The sequence below is a fragment of the Dermacentor albipictus genome, chromosome 1 (assembly GCF_038994185.2).
Source record: "Dermacentor albipictus isolate Rhodes 1998 colony chromosome 1, USDA_Dalb.pri_finalv2, whole genome shotgun sequence".
Lineage (NCBI taxonomy): Eukaryota > Metazoa > Arthropoda > Arachnida > Ixodida > Ixodidae > Dermacentor > Dermacentor albipictus.
This window is the reverse complement of record NC_091821.1, coordinates 28068291-28085905: the sequence shown is the minus strand read 5'-3', so window position 1 is coordinate 28085905 and position 17615 is coordinate 28068291. Positions and strand designations below refer to the sequence as shown.

Here is a 17615-nt window from a genome sequence, read left to right as displayed (position 1 = left end):
AATATACCTTCTTTCGTGAGGGTGTGGCTACACAGCATCTAAAGAGCGGGCGCTCGCAAAATGAAGTTCTGTCAAGGTCACCGCCATCAGCGAGCGAGAGCCCCGATGGATACAGGAAGGAATTCGTCGCCATTTCCAGTCGCTTTAAAGATCGGCACACGAATCGTGCATGCATTCTCGTGCAATCATGCACAGGAGACCCCTTAATTTGTTTTGCCGATTACGCCAATGATCTGTCCATACTCAAGCATTATCGTTCAACTCTGCGCGACCTCTTCAAGTTTGCAGAGTGTGCACTGAAATGAGTGACACGACATTGAAGTATAGTGCTATTCTGTGGGCAAATTTGGGCGCAAACAGATGTTGCAGACAATAAAGAGCGCTATATCAGTTTGTCCCGTATTTCACACTGGAAGTATGGCATTACTATCCGATGAACTCGTTCAGCAGTATATTCTAGCTAATTAAGACTCGGAACGTTTTAAACTATATAGTCCGGAAAGCTCTAAGATCGAAAGATACCACTTGAAAGCTTCAAGAAAGGAATATCTCACCACGCGTCGAAAAAAAATTATGTAGTTCAAAGTGCCAAAGCCAGTGCGCAGCCCCGGAAAATAACCTTGCCTGCACGGCACTAACACGTAGCGCGGCCCCGTATCGCACACATCGCATGGTGGCGCTTCAGGCAACCGTAAGCAGAATACTGGAGATATAACTACTCCACATGCGACACTTACATCGCTTGGCGTTGTGCTATACATAACGATATGTCGGCTTCACAAGAATCAGAACCTTGCTTCTGATGAAAATCGGCTAATTCTGCAGACGAATAAACTTGAATGCACCAAGCGCAACTAGTCCCTCACGACGCTCATCTGATTGATTCATAGGGTTTAGAGAGAGAGAGAGAGAGAAGGCAGGGATGTTAACCAGAAAAGCATCTGGTTGGCTACCTGAAGCTGGGGGAAGGGAAAAGGGGAATATAAAGATGGGAGAAAGAGAATGCGGCGAGTGTGTGCGTGTGCGCGGACAGCACCACGCAGTCAAAGGCGTTGGCAACATCCAGTCATTTACAAAAAAAGCATAAAGGTGATTTCACTGCCTTGTGGGCCGTTGATCGGTGACGGCGGTGTTTCATTAGTATCTGTATGCTCATGGACGATCATCTAGTCTCCTCAATGCGTTTAGACATTCATTGTGTTTGTATGTCGAATCGATGACAGTGGCACAATAGGTGGTCTGTGTTCTCCTCGGAGCCGCAGACTGTATGAACACCTGGAGTTCTTTAACGTGCGCCTAAACGTATACGCACACGACTCTTTCCGCATTTAGACCCCATCGACTGAAATGCGGCTGCCGATGACTGGGAGTCGCACCCGCGACCTCGTGCCCAGTAGCAGAACGCCATAGTGTTGGCGTAAGTGCGGCGTGTTCAGGCGCTCATTTGGGCCGCATTGCAAGCGTATATACTGACCACAAACTACAGCGACTTCAGACGGCTGGGACCAGGTGTCCTCGGATCGCGGAAAATCACCACCTTCAATATACAATCAACAGATCGTATGTGGATCACACATGCGGTGCGATCATGATCACGAGTCTCGGAAGAAAACAGAAAGTGAATGAGTCTTTTTTATTATTATTATGATTTCCCACAACTTAGTAGTGTTTGGCACAAGTAAAGTTTGGTGGATGCGAGGACGCCTCGAAGGCGCACAAATCCATATGTTCACATACGCTGGCGCTCCAGATACTGTAGGCAAGAGCAGGTTTAATTGCTGCGCTGGTACCGCTAGTGCCGCTACGAGCACATTACCAGCAAAACTTGCTGCCTTTATTGCCAATGGGGGCTTTGTCTTCGTTCGCATATTTACAGTGGAACCATGCAGGCTCAGCCGGTCACTAAAGGAGGTCGTAGTCGTCCCTCTGAAAAGAAAGATAAAGTAAATTAACTCGAGGTCAATACCCTCCTCAAAATAAGCTGCCGACGCACCGACACGGAAAATACCACACACAAAGACAGAGGGAAGCGAAGGAGAGACACGAAGATTAACCAAACGCACGTCCAGTTTGCTACCCAACCCAACGTTACTAGACCCAACCCAAGGTAAACAGGGCCACGGGACGAAATGAAAGAACGGAGAGAAAAAGGTGCACTTGATGCAGAGATGCATTGCACTGGACATGACGCAGTGCACTAAATGCATCCACGGGCCGCGGCACACTATAAAAGAGAAAGAAAAAAAATCGGTATAAAAAATAAATTTTGGGGTTTTACGCGCCAAACCCACGATCTGATTATGGGGCACGGCGTGCATGGTGAGGTACTCCGGATTAATTTTGTCCAATTGAGGTTTTTGAACGTGCACTTAAATACAAGCAAACAAGCGCTTTGGCATCTACAAATGCGGCCGCCGCGGCCTGGGGTTGAACCCATGACCAAGAGCTCTTTATTAAAATTTCTTTTTGGGCGAGTTGGTGCATACTTGATTTGAACATTGTAATAGCGCTAACACATGCAACCACAAAGGAACAAGGACGAGACACAAGCGCTTGTTTCGTCCTCGTTCCTTTGTGGTTGCATGTGTTAGCGCTGTTATAATTTTCAAATCGACATACAGCTCTGCAGCGCAACGTCATAGCCACTGGGCTACCGCGCGGGAGAATTTCGGTATACACAAGCAAAAGCGCAAAGAACCCCCGTGGTACTGCGAACCAGTTCTTTATATATAGCCGATCGATCCAGTGTACTCAAAAGCTGTTCCGAAGTGACGCGTATATTCAACACTGTTTTTATGAGACCGACAGAAATGTTAAAAAAAAAAATTACAACCTAGAATTTTTAACTAACTGGACGAGCTAATAGTAGTAGTAGCAATTAAAATAATAAAGCTGCGCCAGCCGTCACACGAAGCGAAACTCATGGCCAAGAGACGGCATACACACTAGCGGCGACAACAGAAAAACGTGCAAAAATACCGCGCGGACAAACACGACGGTTTGTACAGAAATGTCGGTAACGCGTTTCGACCAAGCACCCCTGCAAGACACGCGCGTCTGTCTACGGCCAGTCGATGATGGTCGGCTGGACCGCTTCGCCTCTCCGTCCCGATTGCAATCACGAGCCTTCGGCACCGGCTGCGGAATAAACCACAGGGTTATTTCGTCAATATTTCTTTCCTCCGAGGCCTTACGGAACGCAATCACGACAATGGCAGCACGACGGCACCGCTAGAATGCATCGGGACGGGGCAAAAGAAAACAAGAGGGACTGAAAAAAACAGAAAAGAGCGAGTTATGTCTGATAGTGGGACAGATCGATGCCCGCAAGAGGGGAGCGCATGCGCGCCGAGACCACCACTTTGCAGCGAAGCCGCCTGTGCCGACATCTCCTGAAAGAGTCGCCAATAACAGAGTCCACTTGTTGGTGCGGCTGGGCCTCCATTTGCGCCTCGGCCACAGAAAGGGTTGGCTCGGACGAGTACTTCTCTACTCCCCGATTGCGGAGCCTGCAAGCGTGCACAGCTCCTGTACGCGATGGCGGGACCGCGGCAAATGGTTCAAAAAACGAACCGTTTCTGAAAAGACACTAGGAGAAACCGGTTTTCCTTCTGATCCGTGTACACCTTTTGTCAAAAAGTATCCGGGTCACGATGCCTGATCGATTTACAACTTTGTAGCGTTTGTGAGAATGAACACCGCAACGCGACTCCACCAGTGGTTGCCAATATATCGCTTTCAACGACGCAGGCGGACGTGGATCACCCTGTCGACAGCTAAGTCTCCACGGCAATCGTGAATGGTGTCATGGTGAAAAGTTCGAAAAGACGACGCGACTAATTAACCTGTAACTGGCTTGGGAAGCGGTGGATTCTGGCTTCGCACAACATTTAATAACAACACCAGGGTCCGTATTATGTAAGAAATTTTTATCTTTTTCCTTCGTCATTTGCTCGCGCGAAGCAGCGTCCCCGCTATCGCCGACATCGGCCACTCAGCCGGACGGATGATAAGAAATTAACGAGATCAGAGGAAAGGAATCCATACTAATACGGGCCGTATTTTTTAGTGATTCCTTTCCTCCGATCCCATCCACATCTTGTTATCCGTCCCTCTGAGCGGCCGACGTCGGCGATAGCGGGACGGACGGCATAGTTTGCTTTCAGAGGTACACACCATGTCGTTGTATTCGGCAACGTGCTTCTTGATGGCCGACGAATCGGTCCATGTGACGAAGTCCTCCAGCTGCCTGGACACCAGGAACGCAGGATCAGTGACGACGTCAGGTCCGATGCGAACATCTGACACGTCATCAAGGGAAGCTTCGACAAAAGAACATCGGCGTGCGGCGATTCAGCTGGCCTTCGCTGTATACTATATAAGCAGGGGTTACTTAGACGACGGTGCACATACACCCGTCGCCCCTGCTGCTGCTCGGGCCAACTCTCCTCACAGCGGCACCGCAGCACTAGAAGAACGCCAAACGAACTCAATGAATCGCTGTGTTCGGTTCGCTCTTGCGGATGGGCAGCGTGTGCCACGGTGTGCCTATTAAGCTGAGTTTAACATTCCTCTTGTAGTGGCCCTTTAACGAAAGGAGATTCGCAAGATCGTTAACAGGTTGGCGTTCGTCCATACTAACACGAGCGTAGGTTAGGGAGCGAAATTCAAAGAAATTTCACCTTTCGCTTTCTCCGCCAATGATCGACGATTTTCAGCAAAATAAATGCAAATCCAATCATAAGAGGAGGAGAAGAAAAAGATATACCACCAGAGCTTAGTGTTGCGCCTCTGTGGCCGTTTAATCAGGCGTTCTGCGTCGCAGTTCAACGTAGTGTTCGCGCCAATTTCACAACAGTTCTCTTGAGGGCCGCTACCGTCCTCATCTCGCCGCGCAAAGCCATCGCTACCTCCTCACCCCGTTACCGCTCGCGCCACGCCGGCACAACAGGCAGGCATAAGTCAGGTGTAAAGGATACGCCCTTGCTCGACGAACTGCGTAGCCATCTTGACGCGCTGCGCCATCTGGTTTCGCACCATGATGACAGGGAGCCTTCTCCTGCAACAGTTCGCACACATCAGAGGATCAAAACAACAGGGTCGTCAACTGTTAAAAAGTTATCATGCTAATGCCGCTCTGGACAGCCTCTCTTCGCGCGCGGGGTGGTCTCGGCCACGCGAGCAAAGTGCGCGAGTACGTTGCCCACCACGAAATAGCACTATATGCGTTCCTTCGCTACGAAGCCGCGTCCATAAGCGCAGCGCTATATGATGTTTGGTAGATACGTATACTGCCGTGGAAAACAAACAAGAAATAGACCTACCGTCTGTAACCAGTTAGGATATATATCAGGGGGTTTCAGCGAACACTTTCAATTTTTTTAATTGCCACTTGCAAATAGTACAATTCTAGTCCTTGAGTTGTTCTACTCGAAGAGGCGGACATTAATTCCACAAAAAGTTAGAATGCAAATTCGACTAATTAACAAACAATCACTAATTGCATTATGGCACATATTGCAATTTACAAATTCTAGCGGGTGAGACTGCAAGGCATATCCACTTGAAAAGAATTGTGTGGATGACATCATTTACGAGATATGCGCCATCAAACTTGCGGTAAAAATGCATTGTCGTTCCACTTAATTTCTTAACAAAACGTCACTTTCAGCATTAAAGCACAAAAGTAACTGGAAGGTCAATGCATAACTTCGCAAAGATGGGGAATTAATATCTCAAAACTGGTGTCATCGTGAGAATTCGTTCCAAGTTGATCTGCCTTGCGAACTCCCCGGCTAGAATTCGTAATTTGCAATATGTGCCACAAAGTAATGAGTTAAAATTTAATTATTTTTGTTAATTATACGATGATTCAATTCAATTTCTTGTGCAAGTAATGTCCGCTTCTTCGAGTAGACCAGCTCATGGATTAGACTTGTCCTAAATAAAATTTGAAAGTGATCACTGAAACACCCGGTATATATATATAGGGTGTCTCAACTATCATGCGCCAATATTTAAAAGTATACAAATGCCACGTAGCTGGACAGAACCAAGGCAATGTTGTTTGCCGTCGGTTGGAGAAAGATAATTTTTTTAATTCTGCCTAATTACATAATAAGCCTTAATTAATTAACTTAAAAATTATGGGGTTTAACGTGCCAAAACCGCTTTCTGATTGTGAGGCACGCCGTAGTGGAGGACTCCGGAAATTTTGACTACCTGGGGTTCTTGAAATTAATTAATAAACTTCTCGAATATTATAATTAGATGAAAAGCGTCAATGAGAAAATTGCAGAGCAAGATGAAAAGCTCCCGCTACAGTTTTCTATTGCTCAATACGTGCTCTACATAAAATTGTTTTTACGAGCGTGAAAGCAGCCGCGAATACACGCAAAATTGCCACCTAGTGGCGCAGAGCTCAAACAGACAAAATCAGCTAATATTGTAGTAACCAAATGTATTTTACTTTGCTGCGTGTTTACACGCAGCACACGATTACGCCAGTGCCGAAAATTTACACCAGCAGCGAAGTAGAATACGCTTGGTTAATGCAATATTAGCAGTTTTTGTCTCTGAGCTCTGCGCCACCAGGTGGCTGCCCCATGCAGACCACTTACGTTTACGCCTCCACCCGTTTACCCGAATACCAGACAAGCTAAACCTTTCTATTACCTTGGTTCTGTGCAGCTACGCAGCATTTGCATATTTTAAAACCTTGCTGCATGCTAGTTGGGGGCACCCCGCATATCATCAGCCTATTCTTATGCCCACTGCAACACGAAGGCATCTTCCCTGCGATCTCCAATTACCCCTGTCTTGCGCTAGATGATTCCAACTTGCACCTGAATATTTACTAATTTCGTCGCCCCACCAACTCGACTGCGATTCCCTTCCTTTGGTACTCATTCTGTAACTCTAATGGTCCACCGGTTATCCATCCTACGCATTACACGGCCTGCCCCGCCCCCATTTTTTCATCTTTACCTGAACTATCTATAGAACGTCGGCTATCCCTGTTTGACTCAGTATTCGTGTAGTACTGAATTATAGCGCCAGTCATGTTTCCTAGTGCAGAGCGCGCAAAATCGTGCGCTACGAGAACGAGACAACAGCTCGCGCGCGACGCCGCCAGCGGAAGTGCGTAGCGACGAAAAAAAACGAGAAATAAAATGAAGGCGGGGCCTGTGACGTATGCGTCACGCGATCCTCGAGGTCCGGTATGGGAGAACGCAGGGAAGGAATTTCGTTTGCGAAGGCCGTACGGCGCGGGTGGAGAGGGAGTCTCGCTATGCAGTGGAGCCCGCCTGCTGAAATCATGCGTTGGTGGCACTGAAAAACTCTATACACTTTGCCTATGTTTATTGCACACCTCATCGCTTCCGCCGATGAAAAGACTCAAGAACAGCAGACGCTCCGGAGGTATCACGTACGACGCCATTTTGAAAAGGTCGCATGACGACGATTGTGTCTGCTTCTGTGATTGGCTGGTGAAGTAACACAATCCTGCGCAGTCCGTGTGCCTTGGTTGCCAACTGCTGCTTTTTAGGTTGTATCCTGCTATATATTGGAGGGGGGGGGATACTCTTCGTGCTGCCCTTCAGACAGGTACAGCAAATCAGAACACAAAACAAAATGATAGCATACTATATATAGAGACGATTAGAAAAAAAGAAAGAAACAAACCAGACTTACCACTATTCACACAGAAGTATGCTAAGAACAGGTCTGCATTTTAACACCGTGGGAATACTTTTTTTTTTTTGTGGAAGGTAGCCATCATGAACACGTTCGACCAGCAGCGCGCGTCTCTCTTTCCTCTCCAGAATGCACGGTTTGTAGCGTGCACTACGCTCAATATGGCTGTATTATTTATTTACATTCTGGAGTTTTACCTGCCAAAACCACGACCTGATTATGAGGCATGCCGTTGTGGGGAATTCCGGATATTTCAGACGACCTGGAGTTCTTTAACGTGCACCCAATGCACGGCACAAGGGCGCTTTCGCATTTCGCCCAGATCAAAATATGGCCACCGTTGCCGGGATTTGATCCCGCAACCTCGTGTTTAGCAACGCAACGCCACGATCACTAATCAAACACGGCGGGTCTGATTTATTGATTTAATTTAATTTGCAATGCGAAAGTCGTGACGGGGCGCGCCTGACAACACCACTAAATTCCGGAGCCAACTGAGGATTAATATGGCCAATCACCAAACCTCGATTGCTAAAGCCACTGGCAGAGTGCCAACGTTTTGGAATTACAACTATCCTATTAAAAAAAAAAGAAAACTGAGTGAGAGAGTGAGGGAGAGCTTTTGAAGGCTTCCTATACTTCAGCAGCGTTTCGTGAGCGCGAGAACTCCCGGCGGTGTTTAATTTTGAGGCGTCTTAAATGTGACGCAGTGACGTGTAAAAAATAGTTTCACATGTGGAATAGGTGCCTAATAATGGCATGCTCTGACGTCTTCAAAAAAGGTGCACGCACTCTTCTTTCCTCTCTCTCTCTCCGTTAGGGCTCCTACTACTACAGAAGCAACCAGACTCCCTCACCCCGCCGCATCTCAGAACTATCGCCACGGGTCTCACTGCAGGCGTTGAAATGATCACTAGCATATTTTATAGCGCTACCCTTTACTGCTTCCTCTTAACTGCGCATGCGCCCTGAGCGCGCGCAGCCAGTGGCGGGCGGTATCGTTAACGGTATGCTATAAATTAATAATATTGTATTAACTGCTCGTGCAAGCGGGGCCGGCACAGCGCCCGCACATGAAAAAATAGATATATTGCACAACGTACCTGCAGAATGATGAAGCGGTCACTCTGTCGCATATCTCCAGGTTTTCCTTGATGGAAATGACGCCCAGGCTGTGCCTAAAGGAGCACGAAAAAAAGAAACGCAGCTTTAGGACTACTGCGTTTGCATTACCATACTAGCAAACAGGAGTGAAAAAGAGAATGAAACGCTTAAATAAACAGGCAGCGGAGCAGACAAGTCAATAAATCCGGCCAATGTTTTAGCTCGAGCACTCCGTTCTCTAACCGCTGAAAGACATCGCAACAGCGAGCTTCCGGTTATAGAGCACAGTGGAGTGAGCCTCCAAAAAACAAATACGCCGGCACGTGCAGCTTCTTAATTGCAGAAACACCAGAAAAAAAAAAACACGTATCGCAGGCACAGAAAAGAACAGTAAAGGATTCCATCATGTTAAAAAAAAAGACATAACAACAAACCACGCTTGAGTAAGGTATTTTTCCACCGTACTCCGATTTTAAGAACCTACAGTGTTCTGTAATTCACAACCTCTGCTTAATCGGAAAGGCACGTATTGCATCCAAGTCTGCTTTGGGCCCTCTCCCATAGACAACTATAGACTGTGCGACTCTTAAACGTCAACCATATGAGCAATTAAGCTTTCCCCAAAATAAATAAATAAAATTTAAGAGTAAGAGAAAAAGAAATGCGGCGTTGTAGTCCCAAGTTCGAAGATAGGCTTTCGTAGTGAAGTTATCAGACGCGCTGCAACACAACCGACCCCGCCACCACCTTGTTCCACAAATTCACGAATAGAAAGGGAGACAGCAGCAAATGCTGCTACTTTTGTCGCTGAACATTTGCGCTGGCGCTTAAAGATTCTGTAGTGACCATAAGGCTCCTACAACAATAATGCTTTGGCTACTTCCCGTCAGACCTTTCCGAGTTTCGAAAGCAGCGGGAGCTACGCGGTGCACAGAAGCTGGCGTAACTCCGTGAAGACAACAGTTACACTCGACAAGTGTATACAACACCGCTAAATACTCTTCTCGGCGAAATACCGTCTTTGGGCACCTGACTGGGCGTCCATGCAGGTTGGCCTCAGAACGACAGTTCTCGGGTCGGCTTTTCCGCGACCCTCAGCGAAGTGCTGGAAAGCCGACTTTAGGCTACGCGAGGTCTTCGTGACACAAGTGAACAATCAAGTTAGCCCGCACGCACACACGCATAGACAGGCCGAGAACTGCGTGCGGCTCAAGTTTCTTCTCAAATACAAGACAATAAAAGCGAACGTACAAAGACCGACCCGCCCAAAGAACACAATAAAACGAAACGCCACGCAAAGCGCTCGAGGTGTTAACCCGCGATTAAAGCGAAAACTAATCGATGAATCCAAAGAGTCCAGACAAACGTCGGCACGGTAATGAGCACTCGCGCGAGCAGGTGAATCCCAGCGATGATAATCACAAACTATAATTTCTTACAGCGTCGTGCTGCCACACCACGACTCAATTACTTTTGACGCTGTCATCGGAACACTCAAGAATACTAAAGTTTCCATGTCATCCCTCACACCCTTCGACTATAGTAATAGTAACGTAATTTCATGAGCAAGTAAGACCTTGGGTACATGAAACGTCACCTTCGTCATGATCCACAAAACGTCAAATTACACGCGTACGAATTATTTGTGAGACTGCAACTTGAATACGCCGCTGTTATCTGGAACCCTCGCCATCAATGCACTAGAATCGGTACGCAATCGTGCGACTAGACTAATCCATTCTTCGCTTTCGTATGACATCAGCATTTCATCGTTAATAAACGTTCTTCAATAATCCTAATTCCATTGTTCGCCTCAGTTAGAATACCATGTAGTTCATCCTTAACGATAAAAATGCGACACAACAGGGGTTGACATCGAAGAAGAAAGAATTATGGGGTTTGACGTGCCAAAACCACGATTTGATTACGAGGCACGCCGTAGTCGGGACTCCGATTAATTCTGACCAACAGCGGTTCTTTAACATGCACCTGAATCTAAAAGTAAACGGGTGTTTTTGCATTTCGCCCTCATCGAAAAGCGGCCGCCGTGACCGGGACTTGATCCCGCGACTTCGTGCTTAGCAGTGCAACATCAAAGCCACTAAGCAACCACGGCGGGTGACATCGAAGGAAGACAAGGTCTTCTTGAGCGCATTAGTGCCCCATGCGGTTTTCTGTTTAGACCGCACTGCGTTCAGAACTCCGAGATCGGCCCACATTTTTCGTAAAGCCACACTTTCGGTTTTAGGCGTGCGCAGTTTGAACGAGCACATGTGGGTTTCATATCGGCCTTTTTGCACTAATTACGTACTATTGCTGGTCCATAAATAGCTGTACGCTGACTTGGTGCGTCTTTTTCGCTCCAAGCTTCATTTCGACATCTTTTTTCGACGTCCTATGCGCACCAGAAAGCCTCAAATCATTTAATTTTACGAGACGAAAGTGGCCAGATAACCAGATCCCACGAAACCTTGATCGATCTGATTTCTCCAAAGACCTTGTCTTCAATAACATAATCCGGCTTGACAACGCTTGTTTTCCATCGTCGCATTGCGACGCTCTCCCTTTAATACAAATTCTTTTACAGCTCGCTCAATTGACCACCTTACATTATGCCGCATTCACGCACATCCCAGAGCAACGGCCACTGACTAAAGGTTGCTCGCCCTCGCACCCGAACCGTCACGTTTCAGGCTTCATTTTTTTCCTCGGACAGCTGAAGACTCGAACAACTTTCCGTACGATGCTGCCGCCATCACATGTCATTCCGAATTTCTGGAGGCTTGCCGCTTGTATGTTACCTAACCACTCTTGCATAATACTCCGAGCGGGGTTCTTTAAGGTAATAAAGTGAAGTGAAATAAAAGCAAGATAAACTGATAATTGCGTGTGCGTCGCCGATCATAGGCAGCTTTGTCTAAACGCATGCTCAGCCTTTCATGTCGCATACTGCGTCATTCAGTTCTAAATACAGCGAGACATTACGAGCAGAATATGAACGAAAGCAGCACAATGTTACAAAAAGGGAGGGGGGGGGGGGTAACGGACAAGTAAGTTTACTCAAGAAGTTGCCAGCCGATCACGGCGTTACTAGGCTCAAGAAAGTAATCGACACCGAAAAGTGCGTCGAGATGTGCCCAGAATAACCGTGGCGGAGTTCGCAGATCCATTACGACCGACCGGCGTTCATCGGTGCGATGAGTATACAGAACACACGCGGCTGGGTCTTCCAAGTTTCCCGCGTGGGAAACGTGTCCGCTGCGGCCAGGAGGATTTAAAGGCGCGACCACAACCTCGGCGGAGCAGCGCGGCTCCACCTCTGCGGTAACCAAACACGGCCATCTGCAGAGTGCCCGCCATATGCCCAAAAGCTCGGTAGTGGGACAAACGTCGCTCAACGCAAACGCTCCCGCGCGGCAGCCACAGTTCAACAACTTCGGCGACAGATTTGGGAGACTCTCGAAACCGCACCGCCCACTAATCCCGGAGTCCACGCGCTATATCGCTTACCCCCCAACCACGCCGGTCTTGGTACCTAGTGGAAAGGGGTCCACAGCGCGCTCGAGAGCGTGATTTCAACACACGGTTAGTTAGCGCTGGCTTTATGCAACATTTTCCACGCCCCCCCACCCCCCTTCTTTTTTTCAGCTTACGTTCCCGGCGCAACCAGCCCCGCGCCGAAGGATCGAGGGCAGCCCGCAGCAGACAAAAATAAACCCGGGAGCGTGAGAACAGCCTGCACCGGCCGCGAAGCGCGCTGATCAATGAAAGCCGGCCCCGCAGAGGCAACAGGACCAAATGGGGCGCGCGCGCGCTCCGCTGACATATGGCACGGCCCCGTGCACCTGCGCGCCGGGCGCGGACCCTCTCCATATCCCCGGCCGGTGTAATGAAGTGGTGTTGTTCGACCGCCGGCGCCCGTCCAGATGCGCACGCTGCCGGTGGGAAACTGGCGCGCGCTCCGCGAACCGGCGCCAAAAGGTGACGCGAGACAAAACGTCGGCGAAACACCCAACCGGGACCGCAATGTCGTCGCCATGGGCGCGCGCCACGCAAGCTACCGTTTTCGCGAGTGTAAATAATCGAGACGGCACGGCCTCTGCACTTCCAGCGGTGGGGGCGGGGCTGTACTCAAACGGAAGGAACATGACGAAAAGAATCACACGAAAGGTCAAGAACCACTGAAGAAAGTTCAAAAGTTATAGCGCCCAAGACAACACCAGCCCATCTTGGACAATCCGTGTACAGCATAGGTGTACTACCACTTTTGCGAATAAATTCGGCAGCTGCATGAGTCAGTTAATACTGTATCAGGGAAGAAAGCGAAAACCGACAGACGGAGTGAAAAGTTTTGTTTGCTTCTATCTCGCTTTTTGACGCATATAAAATTGCGAGCGTGTACAAGAATAAACAGCCGATGCACGCGGCCGAGTATCCCTTGATGGTCCTGTTACATCTGTTCTGCCGACTCCGGCTTATGTAACCGCTGCCAGGTAAAGAAATTTCTCCACATATCAATATTCGGCAAAATCCACTCTCACGTGGTTTCCTGCCTTTCATCATCTGTGTTCGCCTGAGATAATAATTGGTGTCCCTAATGATAGTTTGAAGTTTATTTTGCAAAACTACACTGCCATATTCCGCCAATCAATTTTTGGTTGCACAGGTCTGGTTAGCTTTGGCCCCTCAGTGTTATCTATAGAGGATATTTTTTTTCTATCGTGCTGCCGATTTTCAAAAAAGTTCCATTTCACCAACTTGAAGGCTGCAACTAACTTCACCAGCCATTCTCTCCCTTGAGGTGTCTTCGCTGGAACTCAGCCACAGGGACACCTTTATAACAATTGATAACTTTATTTGGGACACTACTACATTTGCAACAATTGTCTATTGATTCTTTTATATGAATTGATGATTTTAAGTTATTTTATCCCAAAGTACATAAAAGCTTTCTTCTCATTTTTACATTTTCTTTCTTCCCCCCCTCTAATATTTTATTTGCCCGTGTGGGCATGAGCCCTTGTTGTGAAACAAACAAACAAACAAACAAACAAACAAACAAACAATCTGCTCTTCACCCGTGGGCGTGAACGAGATGTACTGGGCGGCGAAGTGCTTTAGGTATGCCTTAAAAATTTATTTAAGTGCTTTCAAAATTTCTGTTCCCCTAGTGGGTCTCGGATGTCAATGGCTGGTTTGGAATGCGTTCGGTGTGGCCGCCTCTCCATCTTTCTTTTTCTTTTCTTTGAGAGAAACGCTTCCTGCGTGAGCACACTGCTGGCTGTCGCCTCTGTAACAGTCGCCAACACCTTTCCTGCCGTCTGTGCCACGTGCACTACAAACTTCGCACAAACTGCGAAGTGCAGGAGTAGCTCGGCGTTTGGTTGGCGCATCAGGCTGCTTGATTCTAAATGCTGCGCTGGACCGAGTTTTACATTTTATAAAGGGGCTTTCTTATGCAATGACAACACAACGAGCCATCTATCACTCGACTACGTGACAGGTCGCTAGTGATCAGAATCCCCGTAACAGCAATCGTGAGACATGAGACCAGTAATGCATACCCCTAACACTAACGAGACGCAAATGTGACACCAAATCAATAGAGAGAACCACACCACCCGCTCATCTGCTGCTACTCTGGAAGTGCAACTGTTATCTCGGTGGCTGACACAGGCAATTACAACATCAGAAGAAATTTAATTTTCATTAATCTGGTGTTTTCCTTGTTGTCTGTTTTCTTTCTCCCCCTTTTCATTTTCTTTTTGTAGTTCTGTGCTTTCCATGAACTAGTAGCAAGCAGACAACTGGACTGTTCTTTTTTTCCTCCCCTTGTGCGCACGTTTGCTGCGGATACACACAGTAGTTGCAAATACATGGCAGGTCTACAACCATAATGCAGAAGCTGACTTAAAAAAGAAAAGAAAAACACGCACACAACAACACGGCAATTAGTGGGTGGCAACGACAACCGAAGGCTTAGAAATGCTTTCTTTGCCTTTTCCTTCGACTTTCCTACTGTTGCTGCTGCTGCTGTCCGGCACACTGAGTCGGAGGGTGGTTCAGAGCACGTATATACATGGAAGGAGCGTGGCAGAGAAGAAAAGAAGCGCAAAGAACTCGTTTAAACTGAACCACGTCGAATGTGCACAATGCCCTCTTGAGCTCCCGGGTTGTCGCCACATTGGCCTCTTCACAGCTGTAATTACCCGTGAGCCCCCGAAAGCGCTTACCTTTCTATAGTCGGACACAACTTAAGTCTGCAGTGAGGCCCCGCCCACGCTCTCATAACCACCAGCCACTGTTCCTCCACAAGGCTGCAAATAGTTCGTACTTCAAACCTGTCAAGTTTCACTTCAGTTGGCAGTGAAGCTTCACGAGGAAAACAGGCTCAGCAATGACCTGAACTGTACCGAGGACTTATGAAGGGTGAAATGATCAAGCTCCATATACTTCGTTGATGTCTGTTGCGCAAATAATCGCTTCCGCCAATGAAAAGACTCTTCAAGAACAGCAGGCGCTGCGGAGGTATCAAGCACGACGCCATTTGAAAACGTCGAATGACAACGACTTTGTTTGCTTCTGTGATTGGCTAGCGGAATAACACAGCACCGCGTGGTCCATGTGCCTTGGTTGCCAACTGCTGCTTTTTTAAGTTGTATCCTACTATACCAACGTGCAAGTCCAGAGGGAAGCTAGACAGAATGGAAGAGAGGAGGGGGAGAGGGGGCAGGGAATGGGTAGAACCGACGCAGTCACGAAACGAGTGAATAACAGCCTTGCCACTCTTCGCTCGCAGTTCCCATACAAATACAAAGGGGGGAGGGATAAGGAAAAGGTGACGTGAGAAGGCAAGGAAACGCTGGATAAACTTAAGTTCAAGGTATGTTACGGTGCGTTTCTACTATTGCTGAAAAATAAAACCATGCAAACATGTTTGGCGGACAACTTACGCAGGGCGTGCAGAAGCCGAGCCGCATAAATTAAAGTGCGCTGCAGGGTCTAGGCGGCACAATGGAAGCGGTCGCACGTCAAATCAACACTTCTGTGCCCGCCGCGATAGCTTTGCGGCTATGGCATTGCTAGAGGTCACGGATTTGACCGAGGCAGCCGCATTTCGGTGGGGGCGAAATAAAAAACGCTCATGTGCTTTCATTTAGGGACATGTAAAATAACACCATGGTGCCAAAATGAACCCAGAGTGTGCCACTACGGCCTGCCTCATAATCCGATTGTGGTTTTGGCATGTACAGCCCCATAATCCCATTCAAGTTTAATGCTTTTGCCACGATGTGATGTGCCATGTGAGGCAATGACAACGCTCAACCCTCTCACAGATTATGAAATATGGCGCACAACGCCTCCAGCAAACACCTCTCCCTTTGTGTTTTGTGTACTACGCAGACAAACAGCAGTGGTGCACGCAAGGTAACGTTTAAGATCAACTCACCACTCTTGTGTTGGACAAAACGTTGAAGAAATGAAACATTCACCATCAACATCACAGCTAATTATCGTCAATCAAAGCAAACAGCACAGAAAGCTTCGCCTACATCAAATCCCACAGTGCGTGGGATCTGCATAATTTTCTGCTGCTTCTCGCCGTCGTTGAACAACACAGCCGAAAAGAGAAATAACGCCCTCGGTAACCTCGCCATCCCTATAGCAGATGTCACCGTGCTGCAACACCTTGCACTGCATTCACGTGGGGAAGTCTGCCTGCAGAACACCACTTAAAACGTAGGGTTGGTTTCCTTCCATAAGTCTGACATTTAACTGCTGAGCCCAGCGCATAGGGTAGGCAGAAACGACAAGGCATTTTGTCCAAAACATTTTTTCCCCAATATCATTTCCGTCAAACATGCATGATAACAGTCTCAATTGTCAGCAAATTGTACATTACGAATCATCTAGAGGCCTGGATATGCGTGAAGTTGCTAATTTTTAATAATTTCCTCCCCCACTTTTGCATTACAAATCCTCACAAGTATATATGTTCACATGAGAAGCATTAGAAAGATACTGGCCATGCAGAAACTCAAGGTGCGATACGTAAATTTACCCGCAAAACTGTTATGAAACACGAAGTGCATGACTCAAAGTCAGAGTAATTACAGTCAATTTGCCAACTTGACATGGATTCATGGAAATAGGATGAATATGTGTCTCAGAAAAACAGCTCAAGACATTTTGAACTCACAAGACTGCAGCAAATCTGTATTTTGCTAATTCTGTCTTTAGCTGCCAGAAGTGCCTTGCAGAAACGTTCTACTAGCAACAATAGTCCCAATTTCAAGATATATTATTTATAATGTACAAGCAACTAAGTGAACGGTGAGAGCACGTCATACCTGCAAAGCATTCTGTTAAATGCAGCCAACCGAAGAGCATTTTTGCAACTGTAAGTTGTGAAAATCCCGCTTGAACATGTGACCAATATCCCTAAGCTGTGCTAATAGATGAAGCCAATTATAGTTTGCAAAACGATGCCACACCACACAAAGGTCACATAGACACACCGCTTCAAGGGATGTGTCCATTGGGAGCTGAGCAAGAGTCCTTCCTTGTGTACACTGTCACCCACAATTTTAAGAAAGATAGCTGAGTGTGCAAAAGTGTGCATTCCTTTATTCATTAAAAAGAAACTTTCAAAACTGTGCAAGCTTATGATTCCAAACATTCAAACAAATTGTGGCTGTGAGAAAACCTGCAAACAGGTTGGCTGATGGTGTTGAAGGAGTGGTGCACTATTTTCCCGTCATTTGGCCACAGTTATATTGGACAAACTGGTTGTTGCACAAATTACACACTCG

The 17615-nt window shown here is 47.4% G+C and overlaps 1 protein-coding gene across 1 annotated transcript in view; it reads right to left on the bottom strand.

The window, feature by feature from the left end:
- Positions 1–1614: 1614 nt before the first annotated feature.
- The window catches only part of LOC135906046 (U3 small nucleolar ribonucleoprotein protein IMP3), a 34226-nt gene continuing 18225 nt past the window's right edge, over positions 1615–17615 (bottom strand). The window contains exons 3-6 of the mRNA XM_065437194.1: positions 8802–8876; positions 4980–5059; positions 4177–4301; positions 1615–1926 (exon numbers count right to left, since the gene is read on the bottom strand). Of these exons, the coding sequence (XP_065293266.1) occupies positions 1903–1926; positions 4177–4301; positions 4980–5059; positions 8802–8876 (304 nt within the window). The 3' untranslated portion in view covers positions 1615–1902. The remainder of the gene's footprint in view (positions 1927–4176; positions 4302–4979; positions 5060–8801; positions 8877–17615) is intronic.